The 18,856-nt window shown below is 34.4% G+C and overlaps 1 protein-coding gene across 2 annotated transcripts in view; it reads left to right on the plus strand.

Annotated features, from left to right (window-relative positions):
* SCN7A (sodium voltage-gated channel alpha subunit 7) overlaps positions 1-18,856 on the plus strand; it is an 86,011-nt gene that overhangs the window by 40,825 nt on the left and 26,330 nt on the right. For both annotated transcript variants that reach the window (XM_004744002.3, XM_004744003.3), the window contains exons 10-14: positions 3,415-3,621; positions 10,552-10,654; positions 11,354-11,592; positions 12,943-13,116; positions 14,593-14,949. In XM_004744002.3, the coding sequence (XP_004744059.1) occupies positions 3,415-3,621; positions 10,552-10,654; positions 11,354-11,592; positions 12,943-13,116; positions 14,593-14,949 (1,080 nt within the window). The remainder of the gene's footprint in view (positions 1-3,414; positions 3,622-10,551; positions 10,655-11,353; positions 11,593-12,942; positions 13,117-14,592; positions 14,950-18,856) is intronic.

Here is an 18,856-nt window from a genome sequence, read left to right on the forward strand (position 1 = left end):
GAGGAGGAAGCAGACTCCCTGCTGAGCAGAGAGCCCGATGCAGGACTCGATCCCAGGACCCTGAGATCATGACCTGAGCCGAAGGCAGTGGCTTAATCCACTGAGCCACCCAGGTGCCCCTTAAAATGACTTTTTAAATTGCAAAGTATATTTTTCTGATTTTGTAACATGAATATTTATTTATATTGTTATTTTCCAAACTTTGACAAGTATCAGTATCTCTTCCACAACACTAGGCGCTTCTTATTTCTAAAATCATCTTATCACATTTTCCTACTTCTAAAAATCCTTCAGAAGTTCTGCATTCCCATAGGATGAAGTTCAAAGTCCAAATGGATGGTCTATAGTGCTCTTTAAAATCTAGTTTCTGGGGGCACCTGGGTGGCTCAGTGGGTTAAAGCCTCTGTCTTTGGCTCAGGTCATGATCCTAGGGTCCTGGGATCGAGCCCTGAATCGGGCTCTCTGCTCTGCGGGGAGCCTGCTTACCCCTCTCTCTCTGCCTGCCTCTCTCTGCCTACTTGTGATCTCTGTCAAATAAATAAATAAAATCTTAAAAAAAAAAAAAGATCTAGTTTCTGCATACTTCTCCAGATGTATTTTCTAATAATATTCCAGTATATATTCTGCTTTATTTGAGTATAGAAGAGGCTTTCTGTTTCCTAAGTGAGTTTTTCCCATAATTTCTTGTTTCAATGTATGTTGTACCCTCAGCCTAAATTCAAGTTTCATTCTACCTTCAGTCTCATACTTCAAATTCATACCTTAAACCCAGAAGAAATCTTGAGCTTTTCCCCAAACTCTCCTTTCATAGCTAGACAAGTCCTACACCAAAATACCATGTAACTGTACAACTGCCTCTAATTGTGGTTATTTTATTTGTTTGTTTATTTTTGAGAGAGAGAGAGAGAGTGAGTGGATGCACACATGTACATGAGAGGACAAGGGGAGGGATAGAGAGAGAGAGAGAGAGAATCCTAAGCAGTCTCCATACCCAGCATGGAGATCCACATGGGGCTTGAACCTTGAGGGCTCAAGCCTGAGATCATCACCTGAGCTGAAATCAAGAGTCAGATGCCTAATGGACTGAGCCCCCAGGCCTCCCTGATTGTGGTTACTTTAATTGCTTGTTCAGTAGTTTCTCCCACTAGTAGATATGCTACCTGAGAAGAGTTCTTTTTATCTCAATTTAATTGTTCTATCCTCAGTATCAAACACATAGAAATGCTTCATGAAATTTTAATAAGCAAAAATGTGAGTATTTATAGATCGTATCACTTTATATAATGTTTTCTGTTTTTTGGGTTACAGCCCTCAAAGTACATTAGCTAATTTTCTTGTTAGAATTGGTTTAAAGTAAATCCTTTCCCACTGCTAGTGAAATGAAACATCAGTGTGGGAGTGCCCTGGTGGAGTCCACATGGGACTTTCATCAGTATTGAACTCTTGTCATTAACTAGTGTGTAGAGATGGTTTTCTTTGATTTGGACTGGATTTGTGCTCTCAGCATTGCCCCACACTGAACTGACCATGGCTAGGGAAATTCAGCAATTATTCCCAAAGAGTGTAGTTTATGTTTTAGAGAATACAATTCTCTATTCATTCAACAAATATTTATTTGATCCAAGCACTCTTTGATACACCGAGGGTACAGAAATGAACAAAACAAAGTGTCAGTCCTAATGGACATAAGCAAAATGTTATTTCTAACAATAGTTAACCTTCACTGCATATTTGCCAGAGGCTAAATGCATCTTCACGTGCACTATTTCATTTGCTTTTCGTAACACTCCTAGGCTTTGAGTGCCATAATTATCCCAATTTCAAACTAAAATATACTAGAACTAGAATGTGTATACTTTTCCATCATAATAAAAGTGTATACTTTTATCCTCCAGTCAGTTTCATATACTGGAAAGAGCAAAATTTTTGGATTCAGGCCTTTCTCCAAAGCTGTGAGAGTTTTGACATGTCATTTTGCCTAATTTTCATCTTTCTTCTGCATATTGGAAATAGTAAATACCACATAAAGGTACTACACAGAATTAATGATACAATAAGCAAAGTATTTATTTATTTTTAAAGATTTTATTTATTCACTTGACAGAGAGATCACAAATAGGCAGAGAGGCAGGCAGAGAGAGAGGGGGAAGCAGGCTCCCCGCTGAGCAGAGAGCCCGATGCGGGGCTCAATCCCAGGACACTGAGATCATGACCTCAGCTGAAGGCAGAGGCTTAACCCCTGAGCCACCCAGGCACCCTAAGCAAAGTATTTATTAATGTGCATGGCCTGCAGTGTATCCCATGGTGTTCATTACTAACTCTTGAATCTACTACTGTAGATGATAGCTAGTTCTGTGGGAAAATTATTTAACCAAATCCTAAATAGGTGACTCTTCTAAGAAATAAGGTTTATTAAAAATGCTTATAATGATAAATATACTATAGGTTAATAAATTATTTTTGATTGAATGTTAGAACTTATTAAACTGTAAAACATTTTTAACTTTGTTGTATCAATATAATATTTTCTGTAAATAATACTTATCTATTGATTCAAGTGGATGCATAAAAATTAAGACTAACCTCATCTGGGTTTTTTTGGATTTTGTTTATATACTTATAGTCAACGATAATAAATCAGTGGTCTGAATTACTTACATAGTGGACTGTATCAATTACTTATAATTTTTAAAATTTTAAATTCTCTCATCTATCTTAGGTAATTATTATGAAATAAAAGCTAGTCAATGCTTAGTTTTGAAATCTAAAATCTTTGGTTTTTTTCTATCCATAAATAACTTTAATAAGTGAATTATATGACCTTCTCATGTGATTTGTCTAAATGTTCTTCACCATTAGATTTAAACAAATCTAAATGTTCTTCACCAAAGCAGATATTCTGATATAGAAAGATTTTTGTTTCCCACCTCTTTGAATAGATCTAAGCTTGTCTCTTGTTATGATGTTTTCATAGAATAATGAGAAGATGAAACTAATCTCTAAACGTTCGTTCTCTGACTTTTATTAAGCTTCATATATTTAAAGATTCTACTGTAAAGGAAAGTCTTTACTTTAGACTGTCCAGCTTTCTTAATTGAGAAATGACAATTCTTTCCTTCCAATATGTTTCTTTGTTAGTGAAGACCTAAAAGCCAGATGCTCACTCTAATTTAATTCAATTACTAAATTCTTTGATTTTGTACTATGCATTTTGTACCTTATATATATATATAAAATTGAAGGGCTTTTCTCTTATTTCTCCAAGTAGAGCCAGTAAAACTGTCCTGTGATTACATTCCACATACAACTAAATTATTTTCATTAACAAAATGTGATTTTTTCATTTTAAAATAGGAGATTATAGGAAGACAAATAACATTTTCCTCTTTTGTCTTGTTTTCTAACTCTTCTTAGATCCTTTATGCTTCTGGGAAGGTCTACATGATATTTTTTGTTGTGATAAGCTTTTGGTTTGCTTTTTACATAGCAAGTTTGTTCTTGGGCATACTTGCTATGTCCTATGAAGAAGAAAAGCAGAAAGCTGCTGAAAAAGCTAAGAAGATTGAGCCAAAATTTCAGCAGACTTCAAAAGAACATCAAGAAGGAGACAAAGCAGTTGAGGTATGAATTTTTCTTAATGCTTCATAGAATCAAAGAATTTGAGCTATTTCCTCAAGATCTTGGAGTATATTGCTTTCTAATGGTGCTCAGTACTGTGTGTTGCACATGGTAAAAATATTACCAGTGATCTTGATAAGTGGGCTCACTTTTGCTACAAAACATTGTTTCTTCAGTGCACCATGGCAAGAGTGACCAAGAGCTTTAAATATTTCTTTAAGACAGATACATTTTTGTTCCAAAATGTATATTACTACTGCTGATAAATGATGGATATATTATTTTTCAAACTTGACTTCTCTGAATGCAGGTTTAGTTTATTAATTCAAACTTGCTTCTGATAGTTCATCAGAATTAACTGGAAAATTTCAGTATTCAACTCAAAAGTGATGCTGTCTTCCATAATTTAGAAATCATGAAGTACTAAAAGCATAGATAAAAAATACAGTACTGAAATTGTGAAAAGAGCAAACAAATGTACTCACTGGCTTTCTAGCTCTTTCAGGAGGAAATGCTCTATACATCTTGATATAAATAATTATTTTATCCATGGAATAACCAAATCCATGATAGTAAAACTTAATAAAGTTTAACTCTAATTTTCAATTATTTAATGTGGCTTTTGAGTTTATTTCAGATTTTTAGCTCTATAGCAAAAGATTCAGTCTATGAATCTAAAAGTATTGACAGAAGTAACATTAAAGAAATTGTAGAGATTATCTTTAAAAAATCAAAATTCTGCCGTAAGTGTACTAAGAGAAGAGGACCCAGGAAAGCAACCACAAGTAGCTTTCTTATATTCAATCTCAGACTTCTTTCTCCACTGGGGAGGAAGAGGTTTAGCTTAGTTTCCTAACACCCCTAGCTGGAGCTGTTGAGGTATATGGTGGGCAGGAGTCAAGTGGCCTGGGGTAGGATACATTCCTTGCCTCTTCCAGGTGTTGCTCCCTTCCCCTGCATTGTAAGGACCCTTTTGCCTGGGAGCTTGGTCTTTGGAGAGCTCTGGGCCTGAAGTGGCCATGGTCAAGTTGAATTCTCCTTGACTGGAGTGGCTTAGTTACAGGACTTCACTTGGGAGGAGGTGTCATACCCTGTCTCCTTTTCCATTCTTTTAGATTTGTTACGATTTTGCACTCTCAACACCTGCTTATAAAGGTTGTCTACACTGGAAAAAAAAGAAACAACTTGATGGCAAAAGGGCAGATTCAGGGAGCAGACAAAGGATAGAAAAGAGCTTTACTAACACCCTGTCATATGAAGAGTGTAAAAAGAGATGAGGAAAAGTTAAGAGCTAAGATACACTCTGGCACTAAGTGGAATGCGTAATAAGGCTGGCTAAGAGATTTATTAATATCAAAGGTAACTTCTGGGTCAAAAGGGAGTAAAATGTTAACTTCTCTCTATATAAAACTATTAAGTCATCATCAATAAAGATGCTCTAGAAAAGTAGTTCTATAAAAATGTGGGAACTGAAGAACAGAATGTAAGATCATACCAGATTCAAGTTATTGATAGATACTGTGTCTACATGGTTCATAACATGCATACCACTGAAACAAGAAGCGATTATAGACAGTATGAAGAAAACATGTATAAAAAGAAGCTATTGAGTGTAGCCATTATATCATCCATGAGGAAGTCACAGAAAAGATTACAAAAGATTTCTGTCTCTAGAAATGAGTGTGGGGTTCTTCTGATTGAATGATTATGGTCTGAATGGTATTCAAATGTGTAATTTGTTTTGAAGTGGTTTTTCAAATGTCAAGGACTACACACAAATGTATCCAAGAGCACAATACTTCTCTTATGCCAAGATGAGATGCCCTATTAACTCTGCTTAGGAAGAACTTGTATTATTTCCCAATTTCTTAATATCTCCATTCATTTGGCTGGTTTGGGTCACATGAAGCCTTTCTGGTTTTAATTAAAATCTTTCAATTGTAAAGGATTTCTTTTCCTGGAAGAACACTAGAACATTTTGTCAGGAAAAACTTTTTTAGGAAGTAAAAGCGAAGGTCATTTTCAAAAGATTTACTTTCTTTTCCTTTTTTATGTATACATAAGAAAATGCTGGAAAGGGAATTTAAAATGGAACATACTGAGGACCCTATAGGTGACTGATTTGATTTAAGACTAATCAGATTCTAATTCTCATGTTGGAATTACTGGGAGATTACTTAGATGCTTCATATTCTCACCTTGTAGGAAAGCAGTAGATCATATTGGCTAAAAGCAGTTTGTAGTCAGATAAATATAGATTTCAGTCTGTTTTAGCCACTTAATAGATGTATGGTATTTGCCAAGTCTGTTAACTTTTCTGAACTTCAACTTCTTTGTCTGCAAGATGTATATAATTGTAGTATCTGTCTCATGTTGATGCGAGATTCAAATGACAAAAATTCTTGTAAAGCAGTTGGCAATGCTTAGAGTATACTGAGCAACTGAAAAAAAATGTTAATTGCTAATTATAGGAAACACAAGAAAGCACAGCAGTACCTAATGGATTATACTCCATCAACATAAAACTCTTAAGTCTTTGACACTATCCCCCCTTTCGGGGCAATTAAAATAATAATAACAATAATAGCAATAATAGTATATAATGTTTATTGAGTGTCAACTATGTTCCACACATATGATAAGCATCTTCATGATCTTCAAATTTTATCTTCATTGAAGAGTTCTGTTGGAAAGTTTGACCTGTATTTATTGGTGTCTGATTTCTCAACACTTTACTTCATTTTTTGCCACTTTATTTTCCTGGAGGCTCAATGCTGAAACTATATTATTCCATCAATTGCACAGTTGGCAGATGAAACTTTCTTAAGAATTGCCAGTCATGGGGCACCTGGTTGGCTTATGGATTAAGCCTCTGCCTTCGGCTCAGGTGATGATTTCTGGATCCTGGGATTGAACCCTGCATCCTGGCTCTCTGCTCAGTGGGGAGCCTGGTTCCTCCTCTGTCTGCCTGCCTCTCTGCCTACTTGTGGTTTCCTTCTCTCTCTGTCAAATAAATAAAATCTTAAAAAAAAAATTGCCAGTTGCTGTCCAAACCTCAAGAAGAGAATCAGATATACACAACTGTAAGAATATAAATATTTTTAAAAACATTTTCCCATCTAAAATGATATCCTTATAGCTCATCTATCTCATTAAATAAAACATTAATGACAATCTACTATATGCTAGGCATTATACTAAGCTTTGGAGATTTTAAAATGTTAATAAATACAAATATAGCATCTATCTATAGGTAATGGTCTAATGGGGAGATAGACCATAAAATTATCATACACATAAAATTGTACCTCTCTGACTACCAGACATTATGTGTTTCCTGAAGTTATGGGTTGGGAGACATAAAACACCACATACAATATATTCTTGCCATAATCTGAGCTAAGCCTAGTAAGCCTCTAGATCTGTCTTTTTCTAGAGACTGTAATAAAAGAACACAGGGGCGCCTAGGTGGCTCAGTGAGTTAAAGCCTCAGCCTTCGGCTCAGGTCATGATCTCAGGGTCCTGGGATAGAGCCCCATGTCGGGCTCTCTGCTCAGCGGGGAGCCTGCTTCCCTTCCTCTCTCTCTGCTTGCTTCTCTGCCTACTTGTGATCTCTGTCTGTCAAATGAATAAATGAAATCTTAAAAAAAAAAAAAAAGAAGAAAAGAACATATTAAATTACACTAAAAGGACATAATATATCAAATCAAAACTGTGGAAAATTCTACAGTTGTAAGTGATCCATTATCATCAACAAGTAAATCACAATAGAAAAAATAAAGCCACAAGATAATCAGTAGGCCTATGAAAAAAATGCAATATGGGGATCTTTTTTGTATTTGATTGGAACAAATAAACTATAATAGAAAGTTTCTGAGCAATGAAAGGAAACAGAGCATGGTGTAAGTATTGGATAATATTAAGGAATTACTAATTTTCTGATAGTGATCTTAATATTGTGATTGTGTCTTACAAAGTTTATTCTAAGAATTATATGATGTCCAATATATTTTTCCTGAAATATTTTGAATAAAGTGGGGTGAGTAATACATGAGAAGTGAAGAGTATACTATTATTAAATTTTAAGGCTAGATATTAGGTACCTGTTGATTCACTGTATTATTCTCTTCATAAATAAATGAAACCGTAGCAAGTGCTATAAAAGTGAGAAACATGATGTTTTAGGAGACTATATAAAGGATTTCCCTGAGTAATAACAGGGTTTTCTGAGGAACTGATGCTTGAACCAAGTTCTAAAGAATGAGAGCATGCCATGTAAGGGGAAGGAACAGAGTGAGTTAGGATTAAAAAAAAGGCCAGTGTAGCTGCAGTAGAGAGAGCAAATGTGAGTCTAAGATGAGTATATCAGGTGTTCACTGCTAAATGCTAGAAATATGGCTGGATTCTTTCTTATTCATGCCTCCTTTCTAGAGAAAATTTAAACCAGTTGTGAGAACAGGAATTTTAGGTGCTTTTTCCAGTCTAATTTTAACTTTAGATATGCCCTTATTAGCTCTTAAACTTCCAAACAGATTACTGAGTCAGGATCTACTTAATTTGCATTATATAATGGTTCTGTCCTTAGTAGTTGGCCAACTTGTGGGCGTTCATTCAATATTTTTAAGAGCTCCATTTAGGTAACTATATTACTAAACCAATATGTAGTTTATTCACTTTAGATTCTAAAATATATCCACAGTTCAAGCCAAACAAGTAGAGATTAAACATGACCACATCAACAATAACATAGTTACTTTCCTCACTGTACCCACTTCACACAGATGATTATCTTGACTAAATTCCTTCTTGGGGTGATTCCATCAGACATTGTCACTATCAGAAACATCTCTAGGAGAAGCAATTCCTTTATCCTAATGGAAGGACTAGTGGAAGGTATTCAGTATACCACAAAGTATCATCTTCATGAAGTTAAACCTGGGAAATCCCTGTTAGACTTTAATAACAGAACAATTATGCTTCTCTTGGTTTTTGACTCATGGAAATTTGAAACTGTATAAATTATAACTTATTTTTTATTATGTTAGTCACCATTCTATAACTTACATTTTATGAAACCTTTTAAGTCAGTTAAAAAATAGTTTCTGGAGTAAGTTTAGTTAAGGTAAATAAATTAACCTCACATCCTGAGTTTTTAGCTTACTTTTTCAGAAAAAAAAAAATTAGTAATGAGGGAACAGAGATCAGTAGACCTGAAGAATCTGTCATTTTCATGGTGGAATCAGTATATGGTAGAGTTGGTTTTTACCTCCTCTGACTCTAGTATGTATGAAATTAGAGGAAACTTGACTGATACTGAATGAGATAAATATGATGATTTCTTGATCTCTGTTATGCTACTTCAGGAAGACTAGAGCAGAACCTGCCAACTACGTTGTGCTGGGTATCAGTTATCATTGAGATCCGACCACTGATTCTTTCAGTGTTAGTGAAGCAGCACCCCCATCCCACTTACCTCCATTCTAGAGCAGCCTGGCCTATTCAAATTTATTTACTCTTTATTTCACCTATTTAGCTACACCTATTTACCAAGGTAAATGTTTACCAATACCTATTTAACTTGGTATCATGTTACCAAGTTAACCTTTGTGTCAAATATAAACACTGTTGGAAACTCTGTGGTGTAATATAATCTACCCATTGTCAGGTTTTTTTTCCTTTTGTGTGTGCCTGCGTGCATGCACACACACACATAGATTTCTGTCTCTAGAAATGAGTGTGGGGTCCTTCTGGGGGTGGGGCAGAGGGAATCTAGAGGCAGAGAGGGAATCTTAAGTAAGCTTCACACCCAGTGCAGAGCCCAGTGAAGGGCTTGATCTTACAACCCTGAGATCATGACCTGAGCCGAAATCAAGAGTTGGACACTTAACTGACTGAACCACCCAGGTGTCCCACCATTGTCAGTTTCGTAGAGTTTAAATTCAAATATAAATTATATTCTTGGTCACTAGAAACACCTGATCTCTATTTGTGATAACTATGATGGTATACAAGTTGAGACATCTACATCAAACCCTAGGAATATGTTTCCAGAGCAAGGCTTCTTTTGAACTCTGTGTAACCACATTGGTAAAATAGAGTATCTTAAAACCACTAACTCAAGTGACAAGACAAAAAGAAGTGATTCCCTTGTGGAATTTTCAGATATGCTCTAGCCAAAACAACTCTTTTAAATCCATTCTTTTATTGATTCTTTTACCTGATACTATTCAAGTTTATTTAATTACCACAGAGCCAACTATTTTTTAAAAAGATTTTATTTATTTGACAGAGAGAGATCACAAGTAGGCAGAGAGGCAAGCAGAGAGAGAGAGAGGAGGAAGCAGGCTCTCTGCCGAGCAGAGAGCTCGATGCGGGACTCGATCCCAGAACCCTGAGATCATGACCTGAGCTGAAGGCAGAGGCTTAACCCACTGAGCACCCAGGTGCCCCAAATAATTTTTATTTTATCAAGAGTTTTCAAAGTTATAAAATACCTTCAAGGAAAAATGTAAGGTGTTTGAGAAATACTACTATTCAGTAGTATGTTTGCCAATGGGATATTTTGCAGTGATCCTAAAGTATACGTTGAATGGTTTATCAAATATGAGTAATGAATCGCTTTTCAGCCTTTTGGCTAAGATCAAGTGCAAATACGAGTAATAAAAACAGTATTCTCTGATTTCCTACTTTTATAGTTGATCTCATTGTGTGAAATGATTTTTTTGAGTTGCAGGATAATACACATTCATTACCAAAAAGTACTAAATCAGTTTAATATTGCCTATAGTGTAAAGACTAGCACATGATGAAACCCAAAAAGATTTCTGGAAATAAGAATCAGCATTTTAAAGAAGGTTATAAACTTTCTTATAGTTTTAGTCTTATATCTACAAAGGCAGAAGCCAGCACTGGACTCATCTAATTTCTTTTTAGACCAAGACCACACAAATAGAAATGAAGAAAAGATCACCAACTTCTGTGATTACTTCTTTGAATATGTTGGATGATGCTACTGCTGCTATCAGACATGAGGAAGGTAAAGTAAAAAAATAGACACTCTGAAAGGTACTATTGATAAGACTCACTTTTAAAGTAATCCTGTAACTTCTTTAGAATTGCAGATGATAACAAAAATTTAAGGAATAACATAAGAATATTAAAATGAGCAATTCCATACACATAGTATTTTAAACATTGGTATTTTAGACATTCTTATCACTCACCAAAGAGTACTAAGAAATTTTCTTTAACATTGAAAGCAACAAAGTATTAACTTATAACTTAAAACAGAGGTTGGATAATATAACAATCATATGTTAAGATATTTTTCGATATATAACCAGTAATTCATTGTCATGGACAATATTAAAAGATATTTATGCTTTTGTAAAGCATAAAAATCTAGAAATTCTAAATCATAATACTCAACTTTATTCCATATTTGTTTTCTTGAAAGAAACTCCTATAGAAACTCTTTGTTTTCTTGAAAGAAACTCCAAGTAGAAACTTTCTAATACACAGTTTATCACATTTCATTTGTCTAACTCAGCAAGCATGAACAAAATAAAGGAAATTTGCTTTGCTCTGCTTTTTATTAGTACAGAATATTTTTATTTGTTAATTCCAGATCAGAAGTCTAGTCTAAACATCTCTTTGCATGCAAAAGTCAAAATATTTTATTAGTTAGAACTTAAACAATTTGCTAGTGTTTAACTTTTTTATTTCTTTATTTCAGAATCTGAAAAATCCAGGAAGAGATGCCCATTGTGTTGGCAGAGATTTGCTAAAACTTTCTTGATCTGGAATTGTTCTCCCTGTTGGTTAAAATGGAAAGAGTTTATCCATATGATTATAATGGACCCATTCACTGATCTTGTCCTTACCATATGCATAATTCTAAACATATGTTTTTTGGCCTTAGAATGTTATCCGATGAGTGAAGAAACCAACAATGTTCTTAGCATTGGAAACCTGGTAAGGCTCTTGTACCTTATTTTCATTTATGACTTCAGCTTTTCTTTAGTTATCATTACCCCATTATTTTATTTTATTTTATAATTCCAGTGTGTTGCAAATGCATTATATGCATAGTAGATGAAGTATTGTGTTCATACTTCCACAACTGATCATCCCCAGCCCTGCTTTGTAGGTGTTTTTCTCATTGAATAAGTTTGTAGCTGAAGCTTAAAATTCTGCCATTTAAGTTTGAGATTCTAGTCAGTTGCTTGGCAGTTAGATTAAATGGAAATATTATTTATTTCTTCTCCCTTCCCAAACATATCCTGGTATATACCATATATATATATATGGTATATATATATATATATATATATATAGCCATAGCTTCATAAAACAGAGCTGAGAAGAGGTGAAATAACAAATGCGAACTCCTCACTGACACCTGAACTCTAAATCCTGACTACAACCGCACCTGCCCTGTCTGCTCTAGCCTCTAGTCTTTGGCTTGATGGGAACTTGTCCTTTTTTTAATCGATACAAAGCAAAATGCAAAACAGATTTCTGTGAGTTTAAAAACAAGTCGCGTCCAAGAAAATATACAATGTTCAATTTTCTTTGCTTTTATATTGGTGGTTGTTTGTTGCTTGGTATTAGTATAAATGGCTAAAATGCTACCCATTTTGAATTATATATTTACTTGGAACCAATACAACAATTTAGTCATTTCTACCAGTATAGTTTTCAAGAGACAGTGTTTACAGGTTTACTTTTTTTTCCCCTTGGTTCACATATGCACTTTTTTTTTTTTAAAGATTGTATTTATTTATTTATTTGACAGACAAAGATCACAAGTAGGCAGAGAGGCAGGCAGAGAAGCAGATAGAGAGAGAGGAGAAAGCAGGCTCTCTGCGGAGCAGAGAGCCCGACGTGGGGCTCGATCCCAGGACCCTGGGGCTATGACCCGAGCTGAAGGCAGAGGCTTTAACCCACTGAGCCACCCAGGCGCCCCCATATGCACTTTTTAAATTCTTTCACAGTTTAAAAAATTAAATATCTTATCATGTATTCCTTATCCCCAAAAGAACCATTCAAAATGAAAAGATTTTCATCTTTAAATATTCTTTTGTTGTCTTTCAAGACAGTTTTTGTAAATATTTGAAGATTCTGTATACAGTGTTTGACGTTAGACTGTTAAATTAAAAATGTTTGAGTCTATCCTTATAATAATATAGACTCCAAAACTAATCAGCTCTTGAGAGAGGAACTGTGAAAAATGTGGCAGTGAAAAGTTATACTTTTTGTGTATGAGGTTTTGATATTGTAATTGGAAGCATATTCTCATCTGTGTGTTTTGTTTCTGTTTAGATTTTTATTGGAATTTTCACAGCAGAAATGATTTTGAAAATCATTGCAATGCATCCATATGGATATTTTCAAGTAGGTTGGAACATTTTTGATAGCCTGATTGTGTTCCATGGTTTAGCAGAACTTTATCTAGCAAATATTCATGGAGTGGCTCTTTTTCGAACATTCAGGGTGGTAAGTAGGATCCAAGATTTCCATTTTATTTTATGAAAATTTATCTCAGCCTCCTCAGACACAACACAGGAAGAATAGTAACACTTATCCCACTGGGGTATTTGAAATAATAAATGAATTAATTTTTATGTAAAGAGCTTAGAAGGTGCCCCAGGAAGAATAAACATTTTCCTGTCATTTGACCAAAACCTCAAAGGAAATAAGCTACATATGTAGCAAATTTGAGGTATAGTTTTAGGAAGCAGGACCAGAGTTACTGGTCAGTTGTGAGGAGCAGGATAATGTGGAGTCCCAGAAGCAGAATGCCAGTGTATAACTAAGGAATTTGAATGAGGTGAGTATTTCTAAATGTAGAATTAGAAAACGTTATAGAAAACCAGAAAGGCCAGGGAAATGTTATTACGAAAGTCTTTAAGTCAGAATTGGTATATATGCCTGTAATGTAGGGTAGTAGTAAGAATCAGAAAACTACCCAAGGAAATAATGTTATTAGAAGAATATATATGGGAATGTTACATACTTGATCAGTAATATATTCTTGTAAGAAGTTGCAGGAATGTAGCAGGAATCAAGTACAATTAAGTAGATTTGATCTTATCTAAATACTTCAGAACACTGCCTTATGTCCTCATCTGTACATTTTTCTCGTCAGTAAGATAAACATATGTGAGATGTACCTGTCAAATTTATGGATGAAACAAGACTGGTAAATACTAAAAAAAGATAATAAGAGATAGTATCAAGGTATCTGAAAGGCTGGTGTGGATTGAATATAAATGATTCAGTTTTATATGGATAAATGTGAAACCCAACTTTTGAGTCCAGAAAGACAACTATATACTAAAAAAAGTTGGGGAAGGTATAACATATATAAAAGGAGATGTTTCAGCTTTAGATGACTAAGTTCACTGTAATATGGTGGCTAAAATTTTAAGGTAATCCTATCCTGTTTCAATAGAAATCTAGTGAAAACAAGAGAAATATCCAGACTAAACTGAACAGACTGCTGTGTTTGGTTTCTGATATGTTACTTTAAAGGAAAATACATAATAGAAACTTCAGTGGAATTTAATGGGACCTAACAGACTTTTTTCAATATCATCTATATGTCAGAATGTGGGAGAATTTCCTGTGTTGTGAAAAGTGAAACAAAGGATAGATAGTTGCCCTACGAGATATTAAAACATAAAACTAGAGTAATTATAATCACATAATAGCGAATGGAAATTGACAGATCAACAGAAGAAGATATGTATGGATCTAGTGTAAAAAATACAGAATATATATGATGTATTAAGAATTGTATAAAATGAATTTTCAGTGGTTAGTATTAACAATCTTAAAACTGAGTATTACATTAAAGACTACATATGTAGTGTATAATGCTGATAAAAATCTTAAATGTACATCATAATAAATAGTGACCAAGTTTTTCGTTGTTTCTTATTTTTGTTGTTTCTGGCATTGCTGTATTAGTTGAGAATTTTCAAGTTGGCAAAATACTGGCCAACGTTTAAGATTCTGATGCAGATTCTTAGTATCTCCTTGGTGGCCTTGAAAGACTTGGTCCTGCTGTTGTTCACATTCGCATTCTTTTCTGCTGTGGTTGGCCTGAAGCTGTTTGGTATGAGTTATGAAGCATGCGTCTGCAACATAGACAAAGACTGTCGTCTCCCACGTTGGCACATGCATGACTTCTTCCACTCCTACCTGAATGTGTTCCGGATTCTCTGTGGAGAGTGGATAGAGACTTTATGGGATTGCTTTAAGATAGCTGGCCAATTCAGTTGTATTTCATTTTACATGATGGTCATTTTAATTGGAAACTTATTGGTAAGTAATCCATGCTTTTAAATTTTTCTTGAAAAACTGATGTAATGTAGTCTGGTATTTTCATGATGACTGTTAACTGTGTTGTCTGATATGGTGACCTCTAGCCACATGTGATTGTTGGTCACTTAAAATACAGTGGTTCAATCTGAGATGTGCTACAAGTGGAAATATGCACTGGATTTGAAGTCTTAACCTCAAAAAAGAGTGTAAATTATTTTATTAGTAATTTTTATATTGAATGAATTTTTAAATGATGACTCTTTTTTCATATTTACTGATTTATTTAGTACAATGGAAGTTTTAACAATTAAATCATACTTTAAACTTGAAGCTAAGGTTCATGACAGTGTTTGTGCTAATTTTTTTAAAATTTTTTCAATTTAGTTATTTTCAGAAAAACAGTATTCATTATTTTTTCACCACACCCAGTGCTCTGTGCAATCCGTGCCCTCTGTAATACCCACCACCTGGTACCCCAACCTCCCACCCCCGCCCCCGCCACTTCAAAACCCTCAGATTGTTTTTCAGAGTCCATAGTCTCTCGTGATTCACCTCCCCTTCCAATTTACCACAACTCCCTTCTCTCTAACACCCCCTTGTCCTCCATGATATTTTTAATGTATTTAGTTAAATAAAATGTTAGTAAAATTAATTTCACCTGTTTTTATTTATGCTCTTAACGTGACTACTAGAAAGTTGCATAGGTGACATGCATCATATTTCTGTTGGATAACACTGCTGTATAACCTTGCTACTCAAGTAGCATTGGCATCATGTGGGAGGTAGTTATCAATGCAGACTTTTAGACCTCATCCCAGACCTATGGAAGTAGAATCTACATTTTAACAATAACCCCAGATTTTTATATGCACATTAAATTTTAAGAAGCACTCAAATGTAACACTGGTTGTCAAACTTGGCTGTACATTGGAATAAGCTGGAGAATTAACAGAACGATAGAATGCCCCAGATCCATTCCCAGAGATTTTGATTTTATTGTTTTGTGGACATAGGCTGGTCATCAGGATTTTTTTTAAAGTTTCATTTGATTAAATTGCAGCAAAATTTGAAAGTCATTGGTTTATTAAACTATTGTGCTTTAACTAAAAGGTAAAGCTATCACTTTTAAATTCCCAGTGATTGAACTGTTGTTATGTAGATTGAATAACTAGCTTTCACTTCTTCCAATAAAACGGAATGGTTTATAGAAGAAAACTGCTCTTACGGGAAGGAAAAATAAGGATTCACCATTTGGTTTTTATTTATAAAATCATAGAGATCAAATAGATTCTCCAAGACTGAAAAAAAAATCACGTTATACTCCATTGGATCTATTGGTGCCCTTCCTCATTGCTTCTATTTCCCCTTGGTTATAACTCCTGTCCACTTATCACTGCTGTCATTATGTTTAATTGTTGATTTACTTGTCTCAACCTTCCTTATTAAACTAAGCTCCACAAAGGAAAGGATTGAGACTATTCTCTTATGTCATCAAAGCCTAGAACAGGGCTCAACCTGTAAAAATATTTCAATGACCTCTGCCTCTATAGCTATTGGTACACTTTCACTTTCCACTGACATAACCCTATTCTTACTGGCAGGAAAAAAAAAAAACCACACACACACACAACCAGCGTACATACCAGCATGCCTAATTAAAAATGTCAGAGATAGATTTCACTTCAGTTGTGGTATAACACATATGTGCAAACAAGGTCATTAGAGACAGATCTTTGTATATCGCACATCTGTCTTCTGTACATCTGTCTTGCTGGCTAGTAGCTTCTGTTTTATCAGGATGGCTGCTGCAGTCTGAAGCTTCATGTATTCATATCGTGTCAAATTTAATAGAAGAGAAATTCCTGTTTCATTCCTGGAAATCACAGCAAATTTCTCCTCTTAAATCTTATTAGCTCTGAGTCACATGTCTATTTGTAAACCCATCTCTATTGCTCAGGGTATGGAATACATTTATTATTTATTGTGCAGAGTGTAGAATATATTAACATATTACTATGTTAAGCTACTCAGAATCCTGTCCTGGAGCTGGAGTTGGCATCATTCCAGAGCCAAATCAACTGATAATAAGGGTGATTTCCCAAATGAAATGTAAGTTTCTGTTCCCAAAAGGAAAGGCCATGGTTGATGGCTATTGACTTAAATAACACATATACATACATACACACACCCAAACACACACACTTCACAAAGAAAAAAAAAATGCTGAGGCAATTATATAATTGTACTTCTGTTTCTTTGTTTTTGAACTCCACTCTGTTTCTTATTTTTCTCATTCCTACTGATCAGAAACTTGATGTCAATAGGCAGAAGGATTTCAGGGTAAAATGGAGTTATAAGAGCCTCCACTTCCGATTGATTGGTCATGATATTGCCTGGCTTGCTGAATCTTTTAAACTTTATTCCCCTCAACAGTCATCCATGTGTGGGACATCATGATAATATTAACACTACAGTAAATACAAGGGAGAAAAAAAACAAGGAAACAATCTGTAAGGCTACAGAACTTTCCCCCTGTACTTCCAACTTGTTGCATTATAGTATTGTAATTTCACTTCAAAATTCATGTAAAAAGAAGTGTTTCTCATTTTTTAAATTTAACTTTATCTTATTTGCCCAAAAAAATTCCAACAGTAACTCAGCCTTAAGTGGAAACCTTAAAACATTATCATATAAAAAGCCAGTATTTAAGTGACTTTTAAATAGTTACATGTAGGGGTGCCTGGGTGGCTCAGTGGGTTAGGCCGCTGCCTTCGGCTCGGGTCATGATCTCAGGGTCCTGGGATCGAGTCCCACATCGGGCTCTCTGCTCAGCAAGGAGCCTGCTTCCTCCTCTCTCTCTCTCTCTCTCTCTCTCTGCCTGCCTCTCTGCCTACTTGTAATCTCTGTCTGTCAAATTAAAAAAAAAAAGTAAATAAATAAATAGATAAATAGTTACATGTAGTGTTGAGTTGTAGAAAAAAACAGTTCAGATCCAAGAAAACATGGGTTCAAATTCCAGTTGTATCATTTACTAATTAAATGGCTTTGTGCATATTACTCAGGCTCCTTAAGCCTGCAATCTCTAATCGGAGAATCCTTAAATGGTTATTGTAACTTAAATTATATTAGCTAGCACTCTATAAATATTCATAAATATTTACTTTTTAAAGCTCTAGATAATAACTCCCCCATCTATAGAATTTTGTTAATTAAACATTATTTAGAAGTTTTAGTTATGCAAACTTTCCAAGTGTTTTCACTTGCAAGTTAAGTAGTTGCCACCAAGTGAATTGTGGTCTCTGGTTGAGGACTAGAAACATAAAAAGAAAAGAAATAGAAAACAATATAAAATGCAGTTGTTTTTTAAAAATAAAAAATTGATGATAAATATGTATGTTGCTCTACATGTTTACATCTTCCCAGATTAAATATATGTTAAGATACAATTGCAACAATACTAAAATAGAACATCCATATATGTTAAATTCCTTGATTGCTAATGAAATAATTACTTGTACTTTAAAAATACTTGAAAAATGCTTGCAAAATACTTAAGAAGTACTTGAAAAATAATAAATAAATATTGAATCTTCCTTCTCTTCCATACTACTTTATTTTGATAAGAGTTGCTCAATTCTTACCTAACAGATAGACATCCTTGAGGTAAAAGGAAGGGCAAATTTCAGGAGAGACATTTAAATGTTTTGTTTTATATACATTATGTCATCTTTTATTTTCCAGTACAAAAACAAAAACAAAAAATATTTTGAATCTCTTTATAGAAACACTGTGACTAGAACAAAGTTACGCTATACTTATGTAATATAATCTTTGTGTCTCCCCCTTCCTTCTTTATTAATGCTCAAATAAGAAGTAGTCAATCCGGTATAGTTTGGTAATTTACACA

Source organism: Mustela putorius, unplaced genomic scaffold (genome assembly GCF_011764305.1).
Source record: "Mustela putorius furo isolate JIRA1106 unplaced genomic scaffold, ASM1176430v1.1 tig00003869_pilon_pilon_pilon, whole genome shotgun sequence".
Lineage (NCBI taxonomy): Eukaryota > Metazoa > Chordata > Mammalia > Carnivora > Mustelidae > Mustela > Mustela putorius.